We start from the raw sequence: 27,353 nt of genomic DNA on the forward strand, positions 1-27,353 counted from the left end.
CCGTCCGCGTCATACAAAAAGACGTTAAAAGATTGTACTTGTTGTAACCCTGTCTGGCGCTCGGCATTAAGGGGCTAAAACAAGGACTGGTCGGCTCGGAGTCAGTATACTGTGTCTGAGTTGGGTATTCATGTTAAACTGCGGCATGGTATCTCAGTGAGCTAGCACTATAAATTGGCATCAGTCCGGACTAGTACAAGCAGCCACACACACACATACACGTGCATGCACGTCGCTATATAAGTGCAATAATCTTGGACGCGATGTTAAACCCAATTTCACCTCACCTCACCTTGTCATTAAGCTGTACTGCACCTCTCCCTGAAGGTTACTCGTTATCATTTTGAAAAAGGTTTTTCTGAGAATATTATGTCAATATGAGAATTTCTTTTGAAGTGGTTGGGGCCTTTCCAGTTTCCTTTATTGTGTTATGGAGGAACTTACTGTTTCGCAAAATCAATATGCTGAACATAAACTTACGATTTGACTTAGTGTTAGCTTATTTCAAAAATATTTTTGATAGTATTGTTTTAATTCACATACATTTCAAGATTTTTTAATTAAAGGGTAATTAAGCACATATCTTTATGATCAACAAACTTTATATCAAAGTAGAATACTGAAATTTATGAACTTTGCATTGATCTTGTTCTGTAATTTAGCTCAAATCAACAATAACAATATTTTCATTTTATTTTGTGGCTTGTCATTTTAAAACAAGGGGTAAAGTTAATCTGGCCTGATTTGGAATGGAAAATAATTTGCTATGTTGACAGTGGAATGTTTGTAATGGAAGCTGTGGGTTGCAGGGAGCGGGACCTAGTGGGAAGCACACCACGTGGTGGGGGTGGCAGAGTGAGTGAGGGACTTGTGTTGTCAGGAAATAGTCCAGCCAATGTGGCTCTGGGGGTTAAATAAGAAGCCTGGATAGTATGACCTCCTTTTGACTGACATTTAGTCCCAGAAAGAAGTCCCAGAAATCATTCCATCATCATCCATAGTGACTGCAGACTGACCTGTGGTATTTCCGCCATGACCGCTCCTTATATGGTAGTTGCCTCATGCATGAACACAATCATGATAAGTGGTCCAGTGTAGAACCGTGTCTGGCAGCTCACCTTCACAGGACTGGGATTTGGGGCAACTACGGGGGTCGTAAGAGCGACTCAATGGATCAGTGGTTAGGCTCGGTGACTTACTTGATAATATTTCATCATACCCAAGTGGAGTGGATCGTGCTCACAATATCAATCGCTGGATTTTTGGGCCCTGACTTGATGTATAGCTGTAATGTTTTTGAGTGTGGTGTGGAACAACAAACAAACAAATACTGGACTGATGCATGCTCTACAGTATACACTGGTACTAGGATGCAACTCCATCACTGTAGACCCCTATTGCAATGCTTGGTAACATGATGATAAAAAGTGTGAGGTTCGGTCATACAACAAATGTTCACAGTCATGTCAGGAGGATTTACTCATATATCAAGCCAGCAGGTGCTTGTCCCACTTCAATATTAGTTCTACGCCATGACTGTGGAATTAATGTATATTTGAATTGAAGTGTTTTTTATAAAAAGCCTAGGCAAGTCTAGATCACACCAAGTCTAGTTTCTATGATTATTGAAACAGCAGTTTTCTTTTGAAAAAAATAAATGACTCTTTTTTAATTAAATGTTTTCATTGACTATTGTGTATGGAAATAGTAAGAAATATCCTAATCCAAGGTTGAGTAGAATATTTATAAGACAGCTGCCATAAAATCCCAGGCTGATGGCTGGACATGAAGCTGGGCAAGCCAACCATGACGCCCGCCAACACTCACCAGATGGTTTAATGGAGAAACAAGGCATATGATGTGTTATTTACCATTCCAGGCGACCTGCTGGCCTCCGATATCACGATGAGCGATGAAGACCGTATAGCGCTGATGGTGATGGTGAAGGAGGGCAAGATCTCCACGGAAACAGCTTTAGAGGTGGTGAGTTGTTATCTGCCTGTATATTCGCAGCTTTATTTGCTTCCTTGTGGTATTGTTATTGTTAGAATCATACTATGATGTGCAGAAACATCAGTGCTAGTGTAGTCTTTTTTTCTGTGAAGTGATTTTGTGGTCTTACTGTTCACCCAGCTGAGTACTCTATCCTGGGCTTGAGTCTGTACGTCGTGGCAATGTCAGCTTCTAGAATAGCCATTTCTGTTGGGTACTTCTTCACACTATGTGTTGGGAAAAAAGCAAACAAAAGCTGGTTTTATCATCGTGGGATGTGAAGTACTGCAAATGAATGGGGCATCTAAGGACTTGCAAGATGTTCTTGTCCTTGTTCAATGAGAATGGCGTGGTTTACAGCAATACGTTAACCTGTTCTGAAAATTTAAGTTGCTGTCAAGAACCACTTCATTTGATCACAAGTATGATACAACAGTAACCCCAATGCCTTTTCATTGTGAAGCTGACATATTGGATTAACTCCGTCTATCATCCTTTGTGTCCCTTCACCATGTAATGAACTAGATCAACAAAGTGGCATTTGGGATTAATCACTTCTCTGACTAACGACCATCTTCATGCTGCTCGCTGCTTTAATATGCTTCTGCAACATAACCTTTGATATAACAGTCATATATTGGACATGGTAGTGGGACGTTGATGTCATTTACTGGACACGGTCCTTGGACTTGGTTGGTTCTATGGAAGGACGGAAGGATGGGTCCCATGTGCTGTTCAGTCCCAAAGTGATGCTATCATCATGATGCTGTTTTTGTGAATTAACTGGTAATAATAACACTGGATATGGGATGTTGAAAGTGTTGACACTAACGACATAGAGTGTACTGGATGTTGACACTTAGGACATAGAGCGTACTGGATGTTGACCAAAGGACATAGAGTATACTGGATGTTGACCAAAGGACATAGAGTGTACTGGATGTTGACCAAAGGACATATAGTGTACTGGATGTTGACCAAAGGACATAGAGTGTACTGGATGTTGACCAAAGGACATAGAGTGTACTGGATGTTGACAGTAAGGACATAGAGTGTACTGGATGTTGACATTAAGGACATGGAGTGTACTGGATGTTGACAGTAAGGACATGGAGTGTACTGGATGTTTACAGTAAGGACATAGAGTGTACTGGATGTTGACCTAAGGACATAGAGTGTACCGGATGTTGACACTTAGGACATAGAGTGTACTGGATGTTGACACTAAGGACATAGAGTGTACTGGATGTTGACACTAAGGACATAGAGTATACTGGATGTTGACACTAAGGACATAGAGTGTACGGGATGTTGACCTAAGGACATAGAGTGTACTGGATGTTGACACTAAGGACATAGAGTATACTGGATGTTGACACTAAGGACATAAAGTGTACTGGATGTTGACACTAAGGACATAGAGTATACTGGATGTTGACACTAAGGACATAGAGTGTACTGGATGTTGACCAAAGGACATAGAGTGTACTGGATGTTGACACTAAGGACATAGAGTATACTGGATGTTGACACTAAGGACATGGAGTGTACTGGATGTTGACAGTAAGGACATAGAGTGTACTGGATGTTGACACTAACGACATAGAGTATACTGGATGTTGACAGTAAGGACATAGAGTATACTGGATGTTGACAGTAAGGACATAGAGTATACTGGATGTTGACACTAAGGACATAGAGTGTACTGGATGTTGACACTAAGGACATAGAGTATACTGGATGTTGACACTATGACATAGAGTGTACTGGATGTTGACAGTAAGGACATAGAGTGTACTGGATGTTGACACTAACGACATAGAGTATACTAGATGTTGACAGTAAGGACATAGAGTATACTGGATGTTGACACTAACGACATAGAGTATACTGGATGTTGACTGTAAGGACATGGAGTGTACTGGATGTTGACAGTAAGGACATAGAGTGTACTGGATGTTGACACTTAGGACATAGAGTGTACCTGATGTTGACAGTAAGGACATAGAGTGTACTGGATGTTGACACTAAGGACATAGAGTATACTGGATGTTGACACTAAGGACATGGAGTGTACTGGATGTTGACAGTAAGGACATAGAGCGTACTGGATGTTGACACTAAGGACATAGAGCGTACTGGATGTTGACACTAACGACATAGAGTATACTAGATGTTGACGGTAAGGACATAGAGTATACTGGATGTTGACACTAACGACATAGAGTATACTGGATGTTGACACTAAGGACATAGAGTATACTGGATGTTGACAGTAAGGACATGGAGTGTACTGGATGTTGACAGTAAGGACATAGAGTGTACTGGATGTTGACAGTAAGGACATGGAGTGTACTGGATGTTGACAGTAAGGACATAGAGTATACTGGATGTTGACAGTAAGGACATAGAGTGTACTGGATGTTGACAGTAAGGACATAGAGCGTACTGGATGTTGACAGTAAGGACATAGAGTATACTGGATGTTGACACTAAGGACATGGAGTGTACTGGATGTTGACAGTAAGGACATAGAGTGTACTGGATGTTGACAGTAAGGACATGGAGTGTACTGGATGTTGAAAGTGATGACACTAAGGACATGAAGTGTACTGGATGTTGAAAGTGATGACACTAAGGACATGAAGTGTACGAACTGTCGTGGGATTTTTAGTGTTAATGCATAAACACATAGTCCAAATGATGTGACTTGTGCTATTTCTATGACTAATGCTATACAGGGCATAGTTGTTTTGTTCCATCCTTGAAACATCTTGATGACTTTGGTATTGTAGGGACCTTACGAATAGTGCATAAGATACAATAAGATAGCTTGTACCCAGTTGTCTGCCAGGGCAGACCTAAAACATGTAGTGTTGCGAAGTACTTTGAAGACAGAATATGCCCTAGATATGAAGGAGGATTCAGACGATATATGGATCATATGGACGAACAAGATGCTGAGTTATGTACTAGTTTCATGGATTTTTTAATGCTCAGTTTTTTATATTCATGTGTCTGTCTACACTTCGCTCGTCAAATATTTTTGAAGCGTGATTAATGTATGCCTTATTATTTCAACAGCTGTCTTTAAGTGAGCTATTTAAAACTATTTCTAGACAAGTATTGGCATTTTTGTCTGAAAAAATATGATTTGAATCCTTGTGCCCATCAGTGATGACCTAAGGCAATATTTCACACTGATCAATGCCACTTTGTATTTGAGCAGGGAGTATGTGTGGTAGGGCTTATCCCATGGCGCGACAGGGATTACGTTCAAGAATCAAAACTGATAAATGCCCTTTTACATGAGAAATTAACATCAAAGCAAGCAGAGGGGATATTTCAGATTTGGAGAGACAATAGAAGTTACTCAATCCAAGACATCACATTAGAGCTTCAGTTCAGTAGATTTACTCCTTACTCGCTCCTTTGTTCCATGCATAAAGACTGAGTTCAAGAAAAAATTCGAAGACAGCCTTGGTGTTTCTGATTGGCCAAATCAATGAGAGGTCTGGATTTTGTGGCAGTGTGAATTTTCATGGTTTCATGAAAGGTGGCAAATGTATTTATTCAGACGTATTGGTCCTCAAAAGCTACTTAATAACTGAATTCATGCTCCCCAGGGAAGACTGGTTGCCAGTGATGTTGGAATTACATTGATGATATGATTCCCAAATGTTTGCACAGAAAGTTGTTATATGCACTTCCGATGTTCATGCTCTGTGTGGAGCTGTCAGAAAATTAGCATGTGCTATTCTTGGAGCTAATGGATTATTGGATTTATATCTTATGTAAACTTTATCAGCAAAAATGATTTTTCACTATTAGCAGATTCAATAAATGCAGATGCAAGAACTTGCTTGGAAAAGTTGTTTTCAAATATTGGTAATGATTTTCCTGTTTCTCAAACGATTAATGGTATTTGTTTCACATTTAAGGATTGGGGTGGGTTGGGGTTGTTTTCACCATAGTTGGTGTATTTGAGGTTGCATGTTTTACAAATCCCTTCATTTGTTACATGCTGTATTACATAAATCATATCAAGTTTTAGATGGTTGCTGAATGTTCAGCATCTGGAAATATTATTAAAATTATTTTGTGCTAATGGACACTACTTTAAAGCCTTCAAGACAGACATTACAAATTCCCTTCAGATCTTTTCAGACAGTAGGTGCTTGCAGCCAATCAGTTTGCACCACTATTCCACCAACAGCAGCTTCACTTACCGTTTCCATCTGTGCTTGGCGCCAACGGTGTATGTGGGCAATGTCACTGTCAACGCCTAGGTGTTTGCCTACTCTGGTATTACATGTTTGTAGTCTCTGCTGTTCACACTGGGGTGACGTCTTGTATACAGCAGTTGACAGGGCAAGGTTCATCATTGACACTTTGTTGGTTACATGTCTACAAGAGCTGGTGTCAGGACTAGCCTTGCTCCAAGGCTGTATTGAACGATAGGTCCATGGATGTGTAGTAAGTTGTCTCTTATAGGGACAACTTCTTATTTACATAATCTAGAAATGATGATTTAACCTAATAATTATTGCCTTTGAGACTTGTGCAAGTCTAGTGTCAGGACCTGTAGAGGGAAATGGCGGTGCACTCAATTTAAATTTGTTTACATACAAGTTGACAGGTCAGGACTCCTCATACTGAGTGAGTGAGTGAGTTTTGATCTGTATTCCTGTTATATCACGGTATGTCAGCTTGATGTGGGAGGCAAGCCTGAAGAAGGTCTCTGATGTTTACCACTTTTGTGAAACCCAGGAGCATGGGTTGGTGCTGACAAACATAGAAACATAATTAGGGCGTACTGAGAGACTCCTCGAACAGCTTGCTCGTTCACAACTGCCAGTGCTGGTGCCAAGAGACATAGAGTCATGCAGTGGTTATCTGTTTCCATATTTTCATATTTCATAGATTCTGTGTGAATTGATGGATTATCCATTGCTGAGACATGAGATCACATGACAAAGGAAATATGGTTCATTATAAAGGTTGCTCTGTTTATCAACAGAAAGTGAACCGAGAATTGCTTTGTCTGGTTAGATGAGGAAGTAAGTAGGTGCACACGAGGGTTGATGACTCTGTCGCCAGGTGTAATATTATCTCTGATGGTTTCAACTAACCCTGTGTTTAAGGGCTGAATCTTGTTAACAATTACTTGACAGATACAGCTTTTACACATTATTGTACTTTCAGAACTACTTTGTAGTAACAATAATTGAACAACCCATGGAGAGAGAATGAAACATGGAATCAAGCCTTGTAACTCAATACACTCTTATCCATTACTGCCTACTTGCCTGAAACCCTATTCCTGCACCAGGACTGTGGAATATATTTATTTTATGAAAAACAAAACCAATGTTAGTCTTCTACACCCCCACCCCATTGTGCCTGTGTCTTCGCCTACACCCTCCCTTTGCCTTGCTGTCTTGCCTGTCTGTAACGTAACGCCAGACACGCCTACACCCTCCCTTTGCCTTGCCCTGTAAGCCCTACACCCCCTCTCTGGTGACTACAGAACACATGTGGAGCCCAGGTCTGTCAACATGAACATTAACCAGAAAGAAAGACATTTAGAAACATGTTTGTCATAGAAATGTTGTTATTTGTGAGGATTCCAGTGCTGCCACCAAGTGTTACTGATATAGTGAGCGACAGATCTAATAACAGACTACCAGCAGCTTTGAGCACTTAAACAAAAAACTTCCAGATGTCATTGCCATGCTTGTTGTCAACTTTCTTCAACGCCTACTCAAAGTTCAGCCCATGTCTGCTTGTTCAAATCTGACTTTCATTTTGTCTCTTGTGTCTGCCCACAACAGTATAGGCTTATCTGCTCTTCTTGACAAGCTCAATTTGAACACTTCCAGGCCATTTTGTAGCAATAGATATCCTGCCACTCAACTTCAGGCTCAAATGACTACAAATCCGTTTTTGTTTATCCTCAGCTTCTCGACCCTCAAGTCTCTAACCCTTTTTCATTCATATAATTTTCACGGCTTTTTTGCTTTCTACGCCCAATGGAATTTGTGTCGATGGATAATAGAGACTCTCTGGCGTTACGTTACAGCCAGCAGATCTCTGAACCATACACCCCAAACATCTGACACCCCCACCCCCTTTCAACCATTGATGGGGTCATACCGCCCACACGGCCAGCTGTGTGACCCCACTTCAACCCCACCCCAACAGGAAACAGACTAGTAACCCCACAAGATTATCATACAGCAACCAGTGCAAAACATTGATGGGACACACCACTTGCGCTCCACCCCCACAAGAAACAGACTAGTGACCCCACAAGATTATGGTACAGCAACCAGTGTAAAACATTGAAGGGACACTCCACTTGATCCCCACCCATACAGGCAGCTGTGACCCCCTCAAGATTGTCCCAACCAGCGTACCACCATGCAAGAGAGTTAGGACATTCTGAGTTGACCTCACACATGGCTTATATCGAGAATCTGAATTCTGTCAACACCCACATTATGTAACATTTAACAGGACTCTGGCTTACAGGAGATTTAATTTTGGTTGTAATCTGATTCTAGAAAGCTGTGGGTTGCCAGGCCTGGGATCCTAACACGGAAACCATGTGATGGTGACACACAAAAGTAGTCGCATGTCATGACTCACTGTGCAGACTTAGACACATAAACAACGCACATTCCATGGGGGGCATCGTGGCCTTGTCCTCTGAGGCACCGCCACTTGGTTCCCCCTATGGGGATTCTTTGCTGGAATTATCCCAAGCAGCCTTGCTCCATGAATGGTAAATCCAAGATTTATATAATCCTTAAATTAGGCATACTAGGATGCCAGTCTTTTATAGGGGTGAGGTGAAATTGGGTTTAATGTCACGTCCAAGATTATTGCACTTATATAGCAATGTGCATGTGTGTTTGTGTGGCTGCTTATACTAGTCCGGACTGATGCTGATTTATGGTGCTAGCTCACTGAGATACCATGCGGCAGTTTAACATGAATACCCCACTCAGACACAGTATACTGACTCCGAGCTGACCAGTCCTTGTTTTAGCCCCTTTATACCAAGCGCCAGACAGGGTAACAACAAGTACCATCTTTTGACGTCTTTTGGTATGTAGCGGCCGGGGCCGGCCGCTCTCCGGGCGGTAGCTCTACCACTAGACCACGGAGGCCGTCCCCTTTTAAAGGGACATCTTGTTCTTATTATTTATATGACCAAGGAATTATGATTTAAACTAATAATCAGTTCCTCAGAGACTTGTGAAAGTCTAATACTGGATATCAGAGGCAAATCAAAGGATCAGCTGGTCAGGCTCACAGACTTGGTTGATTAATTGTCATCGTAAGCCAATGTTGCTCACACCAATCACTGGATTGTCTGGTACTTGATCCAGTACAAGACACTGTCATATAGCTTGAACAACAAGCTTGGTACTTCAAGATATGTGCCATTGTAGCGCTAAGGTGATTGTAACTTCATACTTTAGCATAGACTTAAAACTTTCTTAGTGCTACAATCACTTTGTGGAACAGGCCCTAGTGGCTTTGGCTAAGTACCGACCATTGGATATTCTGGGAGGGGGGGTGGGGGGCCGGGATTTTGTATCAAGATTAGATATTTTTTAGGCTACAGCTACAAAACAAGATATTTTTTTTAACAATGTGTAGTTTTTTTGTGGCAGGCAATTCCTTAGTCCTTCAACAATCTGAATCATAGTTCATTTTTTTCAAGAATTTTTTCAATAAAAATCACACAAAAATTATGATAGTTAGAGCTGGCTAGACATGCTTTAATATACATCTGGATTGGTTTAATGAAATAGATATATTCCACAATCATGGTGAAGGACAGGCCATGGGTTTGAAACTGTCATTGGTATTATTGTGGCCCTTGGCGCGGCAACACCGTATGTGCACAACTTCACATCACACTCTTCCCAGAGTAAGTTGATGATGCCATGATATTTTCATCATTATTGGGGCACTGGAAAATTGTGTTGGGCGTAACAGTAGGTCATGAATTATTACAGATTTTTGGTTCACATATACATGTCTTTTGCATACAGGTTGTTTGACACACAGAATATATTGTCATTTCATCTTGTTCAAGGTGAAAAGATTTGAGGATGACAGAAGAGCTGATGAAGTGAAGGAGAACCGTCTGGTAGGTTGCCTAGTTACCATGGTGATTGGACACATATGCTAAGCCCCAAGTACCCCAGAGTTGACTTGGGCTGGTTTACACATTATGAACGGAAAAAGTTTGATTATTATTGTCATCATTGTTGAACAGACACAAAGCTATCTTAGCGCTACGACAATCATAAGTCTATGTATAAGTATGGGAGTTACAATCATCTTAATGCTATCGTCGCTTTGTGGAATGAGGCCCTGGGTAGTTCCAACTATCTCACTAATGGTCGTCACAGGCAGCCAGCCATACAGTGGGTATGAATGGCGAGAATGAAGTATGTTCCTGATGGTTCTGGCAGTAAGTCAATTTTTATTACCCACAAGGGAATTATTTTTACACATGGAAGTGTAAGTAGCTACTGATTATATGCATAAAATCCAGCATACAAACAAAGATCTATAGAAAAGGTACATTATTTAACAATCATTTAAGAGAGGGATACTTGTTGAGAAAAAAGATCTGAGAGCTCTACTTGTCTTAGAAATGTAGCATTAAATATCATCATCCAGAGTGAAGTTGTGCATACTCTTTGTGTAAAGGGGTGGTCGGGTAGCCTAGTGGTTAAAGCGTTCGCTTGTCACGCCGAAGACCCGGGTTCAAATCCTGACATGGGTACAATGTGTGAAGCCCATTTCTTGTGTGCCCTGCCGTGATATTGCTGGAATATTACTAAAAGGGGCGTAAAACCATACTCACTCACTCACTTTGTGTAAAATGTGATTGGGGACCGCTAATTTTGTTTGACTGTTCTTGTATGAAACAACTAAACTGTCAAAAGATACTCCAGCTATTTTACTAGCTAAATAAAACAATTTTGTCCAAGTGTGATATATTCCACACTAAAAGATGCCCATATGGCTGGAACACTGAATGGAAAGCTTTAGAACACTTTAAACAAACAAGTGATCAGAAATGACACAATATATATTTTTTATCAGGAATAAGAGATTTTAGTTTTGCATAAAATTTAATCTGTATTGACATTTCTTGAAGACGGCGTCAATATGGACTATCCCCCACTTCTCCTCTTTAGGTAGAGTCACAAACATACTACTCCAAACAAGTCAAGGAACAACCCCAACTGGAAGACTGTGTGTTGCAGTACCCACCAGCCATGACAGATTAACTGTAGTTATGCATAAAGAGTGTTCTTAACTTCTTTTGAGCAGTGGGGGCACGGGTGGCCCAGTCATCTAAGGCGCCGCGATTCGCTGTGCAGAGTTGCGTCCCTTAGGCATGCCAGAAACCTATGATTGTGGGTTCGAATCCCGGTTCGCCCCGATTATGTTTCTAGGTTTGTCAGCACCATACCCGTGCTTGTTGGTTTCACCGAAGTGGTAAACGTCTGAGACCTGCATCACTTCGGGCTTTCCTCCCACATTAAGCTGACACGCCGTGATATAACAGGAATACTTTTAAAAGTGGCGTTAAACCCAACTCACTCACTCACTCACTCTTTTGAGCAGTATACATCAACTCGATCAGAAACCATTGTGATCCAAATTTTGAGTTGAATAACCATTTTCTATAATTTACCATTTTTATTAGGTTTCTTTCAGTATTAATCTAGTGGCAGAGAGGCTCATTGTAGAAGCTATGTAATAAAATGGCCTTTGATTGGCATTGGAAGTTGAATGTGTACATTGTATGCTATTACAGTATCAGATTAGGGAGTGACATGAAGAGATGAAACTGTTCCCTATCAGATTTGTAACATTGGTGATTATTTTAGACTGTTTGAAATAAAATGAGAAGAGTTGAAAATTTGAGTCGCTGACAATTTCAACTGTCAGGGCTGCTTGTGTGAGTCATGATAGCTTTAATCAGGTAGTTCTGGATTATTCTCGACTTTATTAAATGTACGTTCAATCATGTTCCCTGTGTTGATTCTTGAGTCATCCATTGATCATAGGTTTAAAGATGATCTGCCAGGAATACTGGTGTAACCAGCCTACCGGGATCAGGTGTCGGTTCACGCTGCCTGTTGCTCATGCAACAACCAAACACTGTTGTCAAGGGAATGTCCTCTCGCAACCAAAACTGTCAATTATTGCAGGAGACGTGCAGATCAAACATTTCTAATTCCATCTCATTACTCAATGTAAATGGTAGCCATCTCTATGTTATTCATGCTCCAAATCAGGAAGGCTCTGTGTAGAAAGCCATTACAAGCTATTTCACTTGCCACTCACCTTAGGGAGGGCTGTATTTTTTAGTCATAATGATCAGTTGTCAAGGAAGTATCACAATCAATTTATTATGAATGATTTTGCTGGTTGGTCACTGAGTGAGTTGTTAGGAAAGTGTTGTGGTGAATATGATAGAGCCAATTTAACCTGAATGCCACGGACTTGAAACGATAATATTATTCCAAGGGTCCGAAGGTTAGCGTATTCTCCTCCGGGAATTCCATTCAGTTTTATCTTGATTCGTTGTGAGATTCTGAACTAGATGACAAGTCCCTGTTTGTTTTTGCTAGCCATTATTGGTTTAATTCAGTAATATCTCAGCTGTCAGATTCTATCAACATTTATCCAAAGTTTCCTTTGATCAGAATTTTCGTAATTTTTCTGAATTGATGCAATTGAAGACTTCTTCTTCCTACAGAAAATTGTTCCTATTGGGAGGTGTGAGACACTTTCATTGATTAACTCAAACTTTATTTAATTCAAGATTCAAGTTAAATATGACATTCTTCGCTGCACAGACAGAGACTTGGCTTTCACACAAGGTCAATAAAATACACATTTATTCAAGAACTTAGAATTAGATTAAGTGAAATGAAAATTGGAAACAATTTAAGATGAACATTTCTCTAAGGGTAGTCCAATGTTTGCTTTGGCTGGTTTGATGTAGTTGGAATGTAAAAAGTAATTTTTTGTGACTATAGATACCAGTGGTTGTCACCACTAAGATTAAAGCTGCCAGTCCACACCTCAATTCTGACTAGTGGTTTATGTAACTTAACTAGATTTTGGGGGAAAACAAGTAGACAGATTTCCACGAGTCTTGGAACGACTAAGTTATTTGTCATAACCCTACATGTAAGAAAAGTATGAGATGTCTCTTGAAGACATGTAAGGCTGCCAAGATTAATATGAAGTTGGGGATGCCATGTTTGCCAAAAGATAATTAACCGCCATGTTTGATGAAGTCTGTGTTAAGGCATTGGTTAATTCTAGTGGTATGATTGACAAAAGTCAGGTTAGAGCATTGGTTAATTCTAGTGGTATGATTGACAAAAGTCAGGTTAAAGCATTGGTTAATTCTAGTGGTATGATTGACAAAAGTCAGGTTAAAGCATTGGTTAATTCTAGTGGTATGATTGACAAAAGTCAGGTTAAAGCATTGGTTAATTCTAGTGGTATGATTGACAAAAGTCAGGTTAGAGCATTGGTTAATTCTAGTGGTATGATTGACAAAAGTCAGGTTAAGGCATTGGTTAATTTTAGTGGTATGATTGACAAAAGTCAGGTTAGAGCATTGGTTAATTCTAGTGGTATGATTGACAAAAGTCAGGTTAAGGCATTGGTTAATTCTAGTGGTATGATTGACAAACGTCAGGTTAGAGCATTGGTTAATTCTAGTGGTATGATTGACAAAAGTCAGGTTAAGGCATTGGTTAATTCTAGTGGTATGATTGACAAAAGTCAGGTTAAGGTATTGGTTAATTCTAGTGGTATGATTGACAAAAGTCAGGTTAAGGCATTGGTTAATTCTAGTGGTATGATTGACAAAAGTCAGGTTAAGGCATTGGTTAATTCTAGTGGTATGATTGACAAAAGTCAGGTTAAGGTATTGGTTAATTCTAGTGGTATGATTGACAAAAGTCAGGTTAAGGTATTGGTTAATTCTAGTGGTATGATTGACAAAAGTCAGGTTAAAGCATTGGTTAATTCTAGTGGTGTGATTGACATAGGTCTTTGTTAGAGCATGGCATAATTCTAGTGGTATGATTGACATAGGTCTGTGTTGGAGCATGGGAATATTCTAGCCCTATGATTGACATAGTATGTTTTGGAGCATTGGTTAATTCTAGTGATATGACTGACATAAGTCTGTGTTGGAGTATGGCATAATTCTAGTGATATGACTGACATGAGTCTATGTTGGAGTATGGTATAATTCTAGTGATATGATTGATTTGTGAAACGGGGCCCTTATCAGGGCTATTAAACATATTCTGTTCCATATTAATCATATGACATACTAATCAAAAGAAATTAAGGCTAACCCGATTCATTCATATTACTATGTGCTGTAGTTAATCTGTCATGCTATGACATATTAACCATAGTAATATGAAAGAATTTGGTGGTCCTTAATTTCTTTTGATTAGTATATGATATGGATATGGATTCTTGCACATATTTACAAAACAACAACGTGAGAGTAGCATTGATTTGACAGGAAGTGGACTTAACCCTGTGTTGTCGATGTGGTGCTGTGACATCTGTCTGCTTTGTATGGGTTTCAGAACACACAAGGACAAATTGGGTGTGAACCTTGGTGTTAACCTGAGTGAAAGTTTGGTGAAGCATGATTTGAACCTTGTTGAACAGGGTGTTAATGTATTAATTGCTTGAATGATTTGTCTCTCTGTTCCCCTTGCAGTTTGAGTCACCAGCGTCCCGGAAAAGCGGGAAAGATAAGAAAAAGAAAGCAGGTGTTGGAGGAAAACCTACCAAATCACACTCGGCCGTGTATACAGGTATGTGAGATGTCACAGCCAGCAAGTCTTATCTCCCAATAGTCTTTGTGATTCTTCCTTTCAACAACATATTGGGAAAGCAGCATTGATACCCCTTATCCTTGGCTGTAAGGCCACCATATATTAGAACCATGTGAAGATCTGGGTTAGAATTGGCAACCAGTGCTTGTCGTCAGAGGTGACAAATGTGATCAGGATCAGGTTCTTCTACTTGGTTCATGTATGTCATTGTTAACCAGTTGTGTAGTTTGATGCTCATGATGTCATATAGTTGACAATTCTGTTAGTATTGAATTACTTACAGAAATCATGCTGGTCAGTTACCATTGATTCAGTTTTGTGAAAATATTCTGTTTGTTTCAGATGAAGCGCCAAAGTGCCATGTCTGCAAACATCTAATGCTCAACCAGGACTACGAACTGCCCCTTCCACCGCCACCTTCCGACGGCCAGCCGCTGTACGAGTGTTGCCGGCATCGACGCGTGCACAGTGTCGGGCATATTGACTTTCCACAGCATCTACATTCCCCACCGTTTGTGCGCGCATTCTCCTGTTCACCCACCCGCAACGCCACCCAGTCATCAGTGGTGAGTTCCCCGGGACCTGCTCATAGTAGACTCTACTCCCCCATACTGTCACAGGCACCCCGGATACCCACAGTTACCTCGCAGTCAGCTCTACCTCAGGGAGCGGAGAATCTCAAAGAAAGGCTCTCAGGAAAACCACAAATATTCCTTCACAAAACCCCGTCAAGGACATCTTTACTGTCCTCGGAGTCGGACCATTCAATGGAGTGTACGTCACATGCCCCACTGAAATCAGACGTTGTGACCACACGTAATGATGACATGAACTATTGTAGCACAAACTCTACTGTGTCCATGAGTTCCGATAACTCTCCTGCTCAAGGGAGGAAGAAAAGTGAAAATGCTGTTAAAGCTAAAGGTCATAGGGTAAGGATCTAGAATTACTCAACTGTTACATTTCTGTTTGCAGCAATGTTATTTTGTGACTTGCTGCACATAGCTGACCTAATACAGCTGCAGCAGGAATGGCCAACCATTTCCTGAAAAAAGTGTGTGAGGGATTGGGTTTGGTTTAACGCCTCTTCGAACAGTATTTCAGTTATATCACAGCGTGTCAGTTTGATTCAGGTCTCAGACATTTATCACTTTGCTGAAAACCACATGCGTATGGTACGGTGCTGACATATCTTGAAACAATCAGGGCAAACCAGGATTCGAATCTATGATCATAGGTTTCTGGAATGCCCAAGGGACACAACTCTGTACAGCAAATTACAGCGTCTTAAACAACTGGGCCAGCTTTGTCCCGATTGATCAGTTAACACAAAAGGCATGGATTGATGTTCACAGTTCAACAGTTTTCCAGAGAAGAATTTCTCCCAAGCACCCTTTATGTGTTGTGTGATTGAGTGAATATTGCTTAATGCTGAATCATCAGTCTTGCAGCTATTTGCAGTGAGCAGATTGTATGAGGCAATGGATGTTTCAGTTTCCCAGAGAAGATTTTCTCCCAAGCACCCTTTATGTGTTGTGTGAGTGAGTGAATATTGCTTAATGCTGAATCATCAATCTTGCAGCTATTCTCAGCGAGCAGGTTGTATGAGGCAATGGAGGTTGTGTGGTCACAACGGCTTTTGAATATGAATAGTCATTAATTGGAGCCACATTCCAGACTTAATTGCTTGGAAAGACTTCCGCCCGCATCCCCCCTCCAAATGTTATATATATTTACATATAGTGTGTTTCTTCCGACTATATATGTACTATATTTATACGGCGGAAGTCTTACCAGCTGCTCGACATATCCCTTGGTGAAGGTATCATTTTACTGACTGACATTAACCTTTTACAGAAAAACACTCATGATTGGTTTGTCTGCTCCTAGCTGACACTAGCATCAGGATAGAACTACAACAACACAATGAGAATACATTCACAAACCTGCTGCGAATGTTTGTCACAAATTACCATGGTGTCTCAGCTGCTGAGTCGATGCATGATAGGAAAACAACCTGATATGTAGCTACAGTGATTAGCAGGAGGCCTAGTGTCATCATATATCTGCTGCACGTGCAGCTCCATGTCATCACAGTTATCTCCCTTGGTTTACCTTGTGGCTTTTCAACTATATTCGATGCTAATATGACAGAGCTAGGACATGCTGAAGGACAATGGCTACTGTCAGACTTGTCCTCATATATGTATCCACATTTTGTTTTTGTCACATCCCCTAATTACCGATTGGTTTCTGACAGAAAATGAAAGTCAGGCGGTTTGCAGAAAAGCTGTCTGCTCTGGAATGGAAGCAATTTTGAAAAGATAGTTTCCTCTGTCATGTGATTAGCAACAGTCAGAATTGAGGGAGAACTTGTGGACCAAAATATGGACTATTCCATATGTCGAGTTCATGTGATAGCCCTATTGTCCCAGTACAATTACTGATGGACCAATGGTCTGAAATGATTATGAACCAATGTGTGCTTCCATGTCCATATACGTCCTTGCTACCTTTTGCCAGCAAATATAAAAACATGGCATATTGATATTTTCTGATGCTCATGTCTGACTGTTCAGGATTCACATCAGTGATCTGCCCAACTTGGCAGTCAAGCCTATTGAACAGCATGACATCACTTGTTAAAAATAAGGTAGACTTTCCCCTCAGTTATGAATGAGGCTGATGGCCCTGCAGATTTCTAGGCTTGCTTTTATTCATGAAATAAATTACAAAAACAGCTTTGATAATTGCTTTTCTATGTGAGCATTTTCCCGAGTTACATTAAGCTGTGTATCATTCACTCATGCATAGAGAGAAGACTGCAACCAAGTGATGTCCATAAGCCCTACAGTTTCCATTAAGGATGAATGTGTCGGGAGACGAGATTTGGCTGCCGAGGACGAGTCGAGTCAGGCTTCTGAATAGACAAAACACATTTATTTGCTTCCATTCAAACTAGCAATATACCAGATGAAGCTAAAGTTCAAATCCATTATTACTGGAAATAAAATTTGATGCGTTCTATTCTTGTATGGATACGAGAGTCCTATCTCCTCCAGACGGAATTATTGATACATGTAATCTAAATGCATCTGCGTCAAACAACTGATGTGACAGAGCTTAAATTTTGTGAAATGGCTACAAATTGTTTCAATTTGATAAATTTAGATCCCACTTTGACCTTTTCAAAGATACGATTTATTTATACCTTCATCGGTATCATGTAACCATATTATGTTGTGAATTGATATTTTTGTGTAAGAGATTAGGTGGCTGTTCCCAATGTATTAAGAACAGCCATTTTGACGTCAGCTGCGTGCGTTGTTGAATAATAACTTGCGTGGGTTTGTCCCTTGGTGCTGCTGTAGATTGGGGAGAAAGACATGGGGCTAGCAGATAGTGATTGAAGCCAGGGATTGTGAAAGTACTCACACATCCAGTATTATGTGGAGACACTGCTGAGAGCCCGCACTGCCAGCGACACTCTTCGATGCATGTATTTGTTGCTCTGATCAACTCTCTAACTCCCTTCATAGACTTAGATATTTACAGTTTGGGAGAAATTTTGTCTGTAGAAAAAGGTTGTTTTGAGGTTATTTTCGGATCAATATATGTATAAGCCTGATGGAAGGTGGAGTGTGTCGCTTCTTTCATGTGCTGTCCTCATTCTCTGTAGGGAGTTGGGAGTGCAGCTGGTCCCAGTGCAAATTGCAGCTCAGTACAAGGTGGCTCAGATGCCTGTAATGGCTGCTAGGTGTGAATATTACTCATCAAATGACCACAAGGGAGGTTGGGTCACTGCTTGTATTAAGATGTGACCTTGGTTGTTCAACCCACATAAGATATTGACCCTCACACATCCTGTACTCAGATGTGACCTTGGTCGTCCTACTCTGATGAAAGGATTGAACCTCACACATCCTGTACTCAGATGTGACCTTGGTCGTGCTACCCTGATGGAAGGTTTGAACCTCACCCGTCCTGTACTCAGATGTGACCTTGGTCGTCCTACTCTGATGAAAGGATTGAACCTCACACATCCTGTACTCAGATGTGACCTTGGTCGTGCTACCCTGATGGAAGGTTTGAACCTCACCCTTTCCTGTACTCAGATGTGACCTTGGTTGATCAACCCACATAAGATATTAACCCTCACACATCCTGTACTCAGATGTGACCTTAGTCTTTCTACTCAGATAAAAGGATTGAATCTCACACAAACCTGTATTCAGATGTGACCTTGGTCTTTCTACCCTGATGAAAGGATTGAATCTCACACATCCTGTATTCAGATGTGACCTTGGTCGTGCTACCCTGATGGAAGGTTTGAATCTCACACATCCTGTATTCAGATGTGACCTTGGTCTTTCTACCCTGATGGAAGGATTGAATCTCACACATCCTGTACTCAGATGTGACCTTGGTCTTTCTACCCTGATGAAGGGATTGAATCTCACACATCCTGTACTCAGATGTGACCTTGGTCTTTCTACCCTGATGAAAAGATTGAATCTCACACATCCTGTACTCAGATGTTACCTTGGTCATCCTACTCTGATAAAAAGGTTTGAATCTCACACAAACCTGTAGACAGATGTGACCTTCGTCTTTCTACCCTGATGAAGGAGATTAAACATCACACTGGGTTATGAAGGTGTACCTAAACCAGCATTTCTTACGTGATGCTTGTTGGCATAACATCCTACTCACTCACTCACTCACTCACTCACTCACTCACTCACTCACTCACTCACTCACTCACTCACTCACTCACTCACTCACTCACTCACTCCTGGCCTGTCATCTTTTTAGAGTCTCTATAACTTAAGCTGTCTTGATGTCATTCAAGTGATGTCTTAACCCTGTTTTATGGGAGGCCCAGGCACGCCTTCATGCCAGTCATGCAGTAATTTCTGTTCCATGTTCTTTGGGAGGTCTGTACATGTGAGGGACCAGCTCCTGCAAATCAGACACCGGTATCACACAGTTTAAGAGAGAACTTTCTCCAATTGGCAGCCAAGGAGTAAAGATATTATTCAAGTAGCAACATAGGTGCCTAATGACTTGGAATAGGCAGCACTCAGACGAGAACGCTTTTGTGAAGAGTCTGCAATTTCCCTTTGAAGTCAGTATTGATTTTCAGCGAGATAAGCTATTTATCAAGGTCTACTCAACCTCCATTATTTCTGGCCTCTTCTACTGATGTTGACGTACAGACAGGTGACTCGGGTAGAATGTGCTGTCATGTTGTGATCTGGTGTCCGAGACACTCGCAGGAACAGGACATAGATATGTAATAGGCATCAAAGCCGTGTTTGATCTGTGTTTTATGATAGCATCTAATGGTGCAAAAATATACAGATTTTTTAAATTGCTAGATCCTATGACACATGTTTCCTTGTGATCTACTTTCAAGACTATCTGAATTTCTTTGTTTTGATTAGTTGGTGATTTTTTTAAGAGTACATTTTTTTTTTCAATCAAAATAATTTCCTTTAATGTTGACTTATCTAGAGTTTTGAGTTGCCTCATGAAATGCTAATAAGATGAAAGAGTGACCCACAATGGAAGGACCACTCATTCATTTTGAAGTGGCTGTTTCAAAATGACATTGTACAATACATAGTCTGTTGGTTCAAAGCCTGAGTTTATAAAAAATGGGCAATTCAGTTTACGATTATAAAAATGGTATCAGTAACGCGTTCACTAGAGGGAAGTTGTGCATTTTTGATTGTATGTATGTGGTAGATCAGAGGATCACGATTTGATGGTTACCGTGTTTCAGTGGCATCGGAGCGCCAGCTATAGCACAGGGGATGATGGGATATCTTCGGAGAACGACGATCATGATGATGCAGTAAGTATCTCCACACACATACAAATACAACCTTGATATTGCTGGAATATTGTTAAAGACAGCCTAAACCCACTCGATCATACATAAACACACACACACACACACACACACACACACACACACACACACACACACACATACTCTCTCTCTCTCTCTCTCTCTCTCTCTCTCTCTCTCTCTCTCTCTCTCTCGAACGATCTCAAATGATCTCAAACGAACGAACGATCTCAAACGAACGAACGATCTCAAACGAATGATTTGATAACCACTACAGTCTGGAGTCCACACCTGATGGATTGTTCATGCTGTCCGATAGATGGCTTCATAGATTCCTTCTCTTAAAGGAATTATCTTGATGAAGGGTGCAGCAATGGACCCGGGCGGTAGAGTCTAGAGAGTAATGAACCTAGGCCTGTGCCAACAGTGCTACCCGAGTCAAGTCTACCACTGCAATATGGGACAGAAGGTGTAAATATGAATGTACTCTGTCTATATTGGAACTGAGGTGAACAGAGAAAGCGTGATCACGGAAGAAGATCCATTAAATGATGGCGATCTTCTGTCAAGAAGAGAAGACGAGCTCGAGACTGCCGAGGGAGACGAGGGGCAAACATGGTGTAGCAGGCCACTTGTTCTCGGGGGGCGCCATATTGATTGCTTCCAAAGTCAATTATACAAATACTTTGGAAAGCACCAATCAATGATGCACGGATTAATGGACAATTGCTCTGTCTGGCTTGTTTTTTGGTTGGCTGAACTCTACATGACTTTTTAAGAAAAACGTTCTGTGGTTTTCTTATTGTGGGATTATATATAGAGATTGGAGAACAGAGGGTGTTGTATGAACAAGATGGATATTGCCATGTAGGCAAAAAATGCAGTTAAGAAGTTTTGTTGGGGTCTAAAAGTGAACATGTTCAGTAGATGGATTATTGATATTTGATTACAAAGCTGACTTGAAATGCAGTTTGCAAAAGTTGTTTTTGACTAGGAACATTTCCCCAGGGAAATGCTCACTGTAGGTTTATTGAATTCGTTTATGTGAAATTGAGGTTCAACAGTTGGGGTTTCAAGGCCATGGAATAAATGTTGAATGCAGGGCAATATTATTCGTAATTACAGCATTGTTGGTCATGGATATGACATGGAGAGTAGCTCACTTGATCCCTGCATGGGTTCTATTATGTTTGATTATGTAATCAGTCTGCTGACCTCAGCCATTCAGTTCTGATCAAAAGGCTTAAGAAATAGCAACTCAGCACAATTTCTGCTGTGTCAGCAGTTTTTCTGCTGTTTTTTTGTGAGGAGAATCCCCACTAGACCAGCATCTGCTGACATGGAAGGCATTGACGTGCACCATCAGGTCACAATGCACATTGAATCACATGTCACAGCTACCAACTGGTCACTTCTCTCGCTGGTCTCTGATGAAAGTTCTGTCTGTACAAGTAGTCATTGTGGCTCCTGATACTGGTGCCTTTTTTAAATCTCCTTTCTGACAAAGAAATAAAATAGGGGAGGTGGGGTAGTCTAGTGGTTGAAGCGTTCACTTGTCTAGCCAAAGACATGGGTTTGATTCCCCACATGGGTACAATGTGTGATACATTCTGGTGTCCCCCGTCCATGACATTGCTGGAATACTGCAAAAAAGCAGTTAAAACCACTCACTCACTCACCCACCCAGATTCTCACTCACCCACTCACCCACTCACCCACCCACCCACCCAGATTCACACTCGATTATCTACAGACCACCATCATATAGCTGGAATATTGTTGAGTGCAGCGTCAATGGTTAAACAACAAACAAACAAAACAAACATGTCCACACTTGGAGAATGACACAAATGATCCATTATTAATGAACTCTTCAAACTACAGTGGCTTCAGGACCATGTACACATGGTCAGAAAATTAATATATTAAAATTTGTTTTCATGCTGGTCTTCTTGATAAGTTGGTATAATGATGTGTTGCTAAACAGTGTGACGCTATGATTCCCCTGTGAAGATACGATTTGCCCTGGGGGATTCCAAGTTAGAACAGATCCACAGTGGCCTATGTTGGTAGTAAGAGGCGAACAAATGGATCGTGTAGTCAGACTCACTGACTTGGTGGATAGTGTGTTCTCGTACCCGACAGGGGCACGGAAGGCCAAGTTGTCTAAGGCGCCGCAATTCGCTGTGCAGAGTTGCGTCCCTTGGGCACGCCAGAAACCTATGATTGTGGGTTCGAATCTCGGTTCGCCACGATAATGTTTCTAGGTTTGTCAGCACCATACTCGTGCTCGTTGGTTTCACAGAAGTGGTAAACATCTGAGTGAGTGAGTGAGTATGTTTTACGCCGCTTTTAGCAATATTCCAGCGATATCACGGCGGGGGATACCAGAAATGGGTTCACACATTGTACCCAAGTCGGGAATCGAACCCGGGTCTTCGGCGGGATGAGCGAAAGCTTTAACCACTAGGCTAGCCGACCGCCCCTGTAAACGTCTGAGACCTGCATCACTTCAGGCTTTCCTCCCACATTAAGCTGTCACGCCGTGATATAACTGTAATACTGTTAAAAGCGGGGTTAAACCCAAATCACTCACTCACTCTCATACCCGACAGCATGGATCATTGCTCACAAAGACCAATCACTGGATTGTCTGGTCTAGACTCGATTGCTTACATCTGCCTGCTGTTATGTAGCTAGACTACTGCTAAACAAACAAACAAGAGAGGATACGATCCGCCTTTAGACAATGAAGACAGTTATTAGTTGAATTAGGAGGTTCAATCCATAAGTCAACTCGGTCTTTATGGATAAGACAGCTTCTAAGTTAATCTGTATTGTGACACACATGATGCACTGCCTGCCAGTGACTGGGTTGGTTGGTTTGCTTCTTGTTTAATGCTGCACTCAGCAATATTCCAGCTATATGATGACGGTCTGTAAATTTTCGAGTTTGGACCAGACAATCCAGCGATTGATATTATGAGCATCGGTCCAAGCAATTGGGATCAATGACATGCATCAAACAGGTCAACAAGCCTGACCACCCGATCCCGTTAGTCGCCTCTTGCGACAAACATGGTCGCCTTTTACAGCAAGCATGTGTTGCTGAAGACCTATTCTCCCCCAGATCTTCATGGGTGCCAGTGACTGGGGAGGGTCCTAGTTTGATTGGTACTTGCTGCTTAATCTGTCATCCGAGAACAGCGGTAGAAACAGTCCACTAGTGCTGTAATGATAACATATATCATATATCAAAACCCTTAAAAATGGCAAATCTCTACAAGTCTTATGTCACATTAACTATTGGGCTGTTTGGCAAGAAGTACAGGACTAGTGCCAATTTCTAATGCTGCATCATCTTTCAGCATCTGCTGGGTGCTGTCAGTCGAGACGTGTGTCGCAACGGCGGCAAGTTGAGTGGGCGACTCCGAGACATGAAGAACAAGGTGCTCAAGGGAAGAGAAGGTCACGCAGCAGAGGTGAGAATAGGGACAGTGCTTGCCATTGGTTATGTATAAGGCTTTAAAAAAATGGTAAATTGAGGACATTTATTTCTACAGCAATATGTTTTCAGTAGAAGCTGAAACCAATGTAAGAAATGGACTATGTTGATACTGTTGAGAGTAAAAATTGATATTGTTGCTGAAGTCGCATCTTGTACAGCAGCTTGGATGTTGAGATTGCCTTCTGCAGATGTGGAATAGCTTGTTTAGACTTTGAATATTACTGTTAGGAAATGAAATCCTAGGATGTAAGTTGCCCCCGATAGATTCTTGTTGGTAAAGGACAACTAGATGCTCCGAGAAATTGTGTTGATGTAGATGTTTCTGCTTCAGCTGGACTTTAGAACGGCTCAGATGGTTCACCGGCCGCCGCTCAGAAGAGAGAACTCCTATGGCGGGACAAGGTCACCAAGTAAGACGTCCCACCTTGAAAACTTGAACACAACTTGTAGCTCTATGACAATCTGTATGTCCCACCTTGAATTCTTGAACACAACTTGAACCTGTATTATGATCTATGACATCCCACCTTGAATACTTGAACACAACTTGTAGGTCTATGACAATCTGTATGTCCCACCTTGAATTCTTGAACACATCTTGAACCTGTATTATGATCTATGACATCCCACCTTGAAAACTTGAACACAACTTGTAGCGGTATGCCAGTCTTGTTACGTAACACCTTGAAAACTTGTACACAACTTTTAGTGGTTTGACGGTCAATGACGTCCCGCCTTGTAGAATAGGTTCCCAGCACCCTCTCACTCAAACCTGCAGAAACAGGGGTAATAAATAGATAGTGAAAAATAGATCACATCATTTCCTGTAGTCAAGGGGAGATAACTATGTAAGACTAGCTGTGTGCTATATATTCCAGGTTTAGGAAAGGCAGTGCAGGAACTATTAACTTTCTTCTGCCCTTTTAGCGTTTTTTTTTTTATTGTTGAGGGAATGGAATACTTTTCAGTTAACGTTTTATTACTGAATGAAATTTGTAACTATCTTGTTAAAGATCTTTGAAATATGACTGTACTAATGTTTGTGTTCTCCGCTCCAGTCTACAACTGCCACAATCCAGTGGTCTCCCACCCCCAGGCTGCATCCACCCCAGACAGGCCAGTCTACGCCACCGCCCCCATCCTGGGGCGTGCCAGGGTCCACACAGACTTTGACCCCCAGTGGCGTGAGGATTTCCTACCCCTGAAGGTGAGGTCCCTGTGACTGTTATAACATGCTGGTAGGTTTCTGGCAGTCAGGCACTTCTGAATGCAGCAGAAATATTGGAATTATTTTATTAGAAATGGTGTATTTTTCATTATGACTTGCATAGTTAAATGATTTGGAGATCTGCAAATATTTGACGGTAAAGACAAGATATTTTGTGGATGACAACTTCTTTATTCTATTATGATCTGACGTTTCGATATAGATCCTTATACCGTTGTCTTTGATCACAGTACAATACCATTTAGAAAGTGGTCAAATGTAACAAATGTTATATCTGGGATAACACTCTATTAGTAAATTACAAATTCTTGTACTTTTATGGTTCGAGTCCCGTCCGTTATGCGGACACACACTGCCAGAGTGACTCTGTGTGCTGGCGATAAGGTGACTCACTCTGGCAGTGTGGGTTCAAATCTTGAATAGGACCCAAACCCCAAAAGTACTAGAATCTGTACTGTACTTAGAAAGTGTTGTCCCAGATTTCACATTTGTTACATAAAATATCTTGTGTTTACTGTTACTTACCAACTTCTAGATATGCAAATCCAACAGTGCCAATATTTGGTTGGTGTATGTTCCAGCGAGGGGATGTAGTCAACATCATCAGCATGGGCCACTCGGGGATCTGGAGGGGCGTTCTCAATGGCAGAGTCGGCAACTTCAAGTTCGCCCATGTGGATGTGCTGGGAGATGATTGGTTGAGGACACAGCGCAAGGAGAAACAGTTACGGCGCCACAACTCCCGCAAGTCTAAACCCAAGTCGGTGGAGGAACTCATGCAGAGAATTGGCTTGGAGGTTGGTGAATATTACCATTGTGTTGTGTATACAACCAAGAACTTGTCCTGGGACCTGTTCCTCAAAGCTATCGTAGCGCTACAACAGGCGTAAGTCTGTGTTAAAGTATGGGAGTTACGATCATCTTAGCGCTACGATCACTTTGTGGAACGGGGCGCAGGATTATATCGGGGCTCCCATGGAGGTTGAACATGACCACTGTGTTGTGCATTCAGCCCAGAGCTTGCTTGGCCTGGTGTCATAAAGTGGACTGAGGGTGGATGACATGTCAGCTGCAGCCGGCTGATTCAGTACATCATGGTCCCCTATTGCATACAGATCACTCGCAGTGTTGACCACGAGGATGAGGGGTTTGCGTAGTGTTTAAATTGGTTGCTTTTCACCCTGAAAACCTTGGTTGGATTCTTCACAATGTTTGGGGGGCGGTCGGGTAGCCTAGTGGTTAAAGTGTTCGCTCGTCATGCCGAACACCAGGTTTGATTCCCGACATGGGTACAATGTGTGAAGCCCATTACTGGTGTCCCCTGCCGTGATATTGCTGGAATATTGCTAAAAGTGGCCTAAAACCATACTCACTCACTCATTCGCAATGTTTCGAAGCATGAAGCCCATTCTTGGCGTTCACCAGTGTCATGTTGCTGGGTTAATGCTAAAAGCAGCGTAAAAACTTTCTTCCTATTGACACTAGTGTCTGGTCCAGACTTCCATGCCACTGATACAGCTGTAATTTAGGTAACCAATCTTGCAGTCACTTAAGTGTGTAGTTAATGACTCCACCTTATGGTTACATCTGTTATTCTATTTTTCAGCACCTGACCAGTTTGTTTATGCTGAATGGATTTGAGATGTTGGAGACCTTCTCCGAGCTGGATGAGGACGACCTGAACACTCTGAACATCACTGACCCTGAACAGAAGGCCAAACTCCTGACAGCGGCTGAACTACTCAATGACTGTGATTGTAAGTGGGAGGCCGTGAAGTAGAGGACAGTTACTACACAAACTCTCGTGAAGATCTGGGGTAGAATAGGTCTTAAGCAACC

At 41.5% G+C, this 27,353-nt stretch overlaps 1 protein-coding gene across 6 annotated transcripts in view; it reads left to right on the plus strand.

Moving 5' to 3' along the window:
- Positions 1–27,353, plus strand: part of LOC124140309 — a 119,805-nt gene that overhangs the window by 86,452 nt on the left and 6,000 nt on the right. For 2 of the 6 annotated variants that reach the window (XM_046507821.2, XM_046507823.2), the window contains 10 exons: positions 1,880–1,983; positions 10,106–10,159; positions 14,804–14,900; positions 15,264–15,853; positions 20,710–20,781; positions 24,147–24,260; positions 24,618–24,696; positions 25,345–25,493; positions 26,096–26,311; positions 27,121–27,271. In XM_046507821.2, the coding sequence (XP_046363777.1) occupies positions 1,880–1,983; positions 10,106–10,159; positions 14,804–14,900; positions 15,264–15,853; positions 20,710–20,781; positions 24,147–24,260; positions 24,618–24,696; positions 25,345–25,493; positions 26,096–26,311; positions 27,121–27,271 (1,626 nt within the window). The remainder of the gene's footprint in view (positions 1–1,879; positions 1,984–10,105; positions 10,160–14,803; positions 14,901–15,263; positions 15,854–20,709; positions 20,782–24,146; positions 24,261–24,617; positions 24,697–25,344; positions 25,494–26,095; positions 26,312–27,120; positions 27,272–27,353) is intronic. The other 4 variants (XM_046507827.2, XM_046507822.2, XM_046507824.2 and 1 more) reach the window with 4 other exon arrangements.

The sequence above is a fragment of the Haliotis rufescens genome, unplaced genomic scaffold (assembly GCF_023055435.1).
Source record: "Haliotis rufescens isolate VD_foot unplaced genomic scaffold, xgHalRufe1.0.p SCAF_5, whole genome shotgun sequence".
Taxonomy (NCBI): Eukaryota; Metazoa; Mollusca; class Gastropoda; order Lepetellida; family Haliotidae; genus Haliotis; species Haliotis rufescens.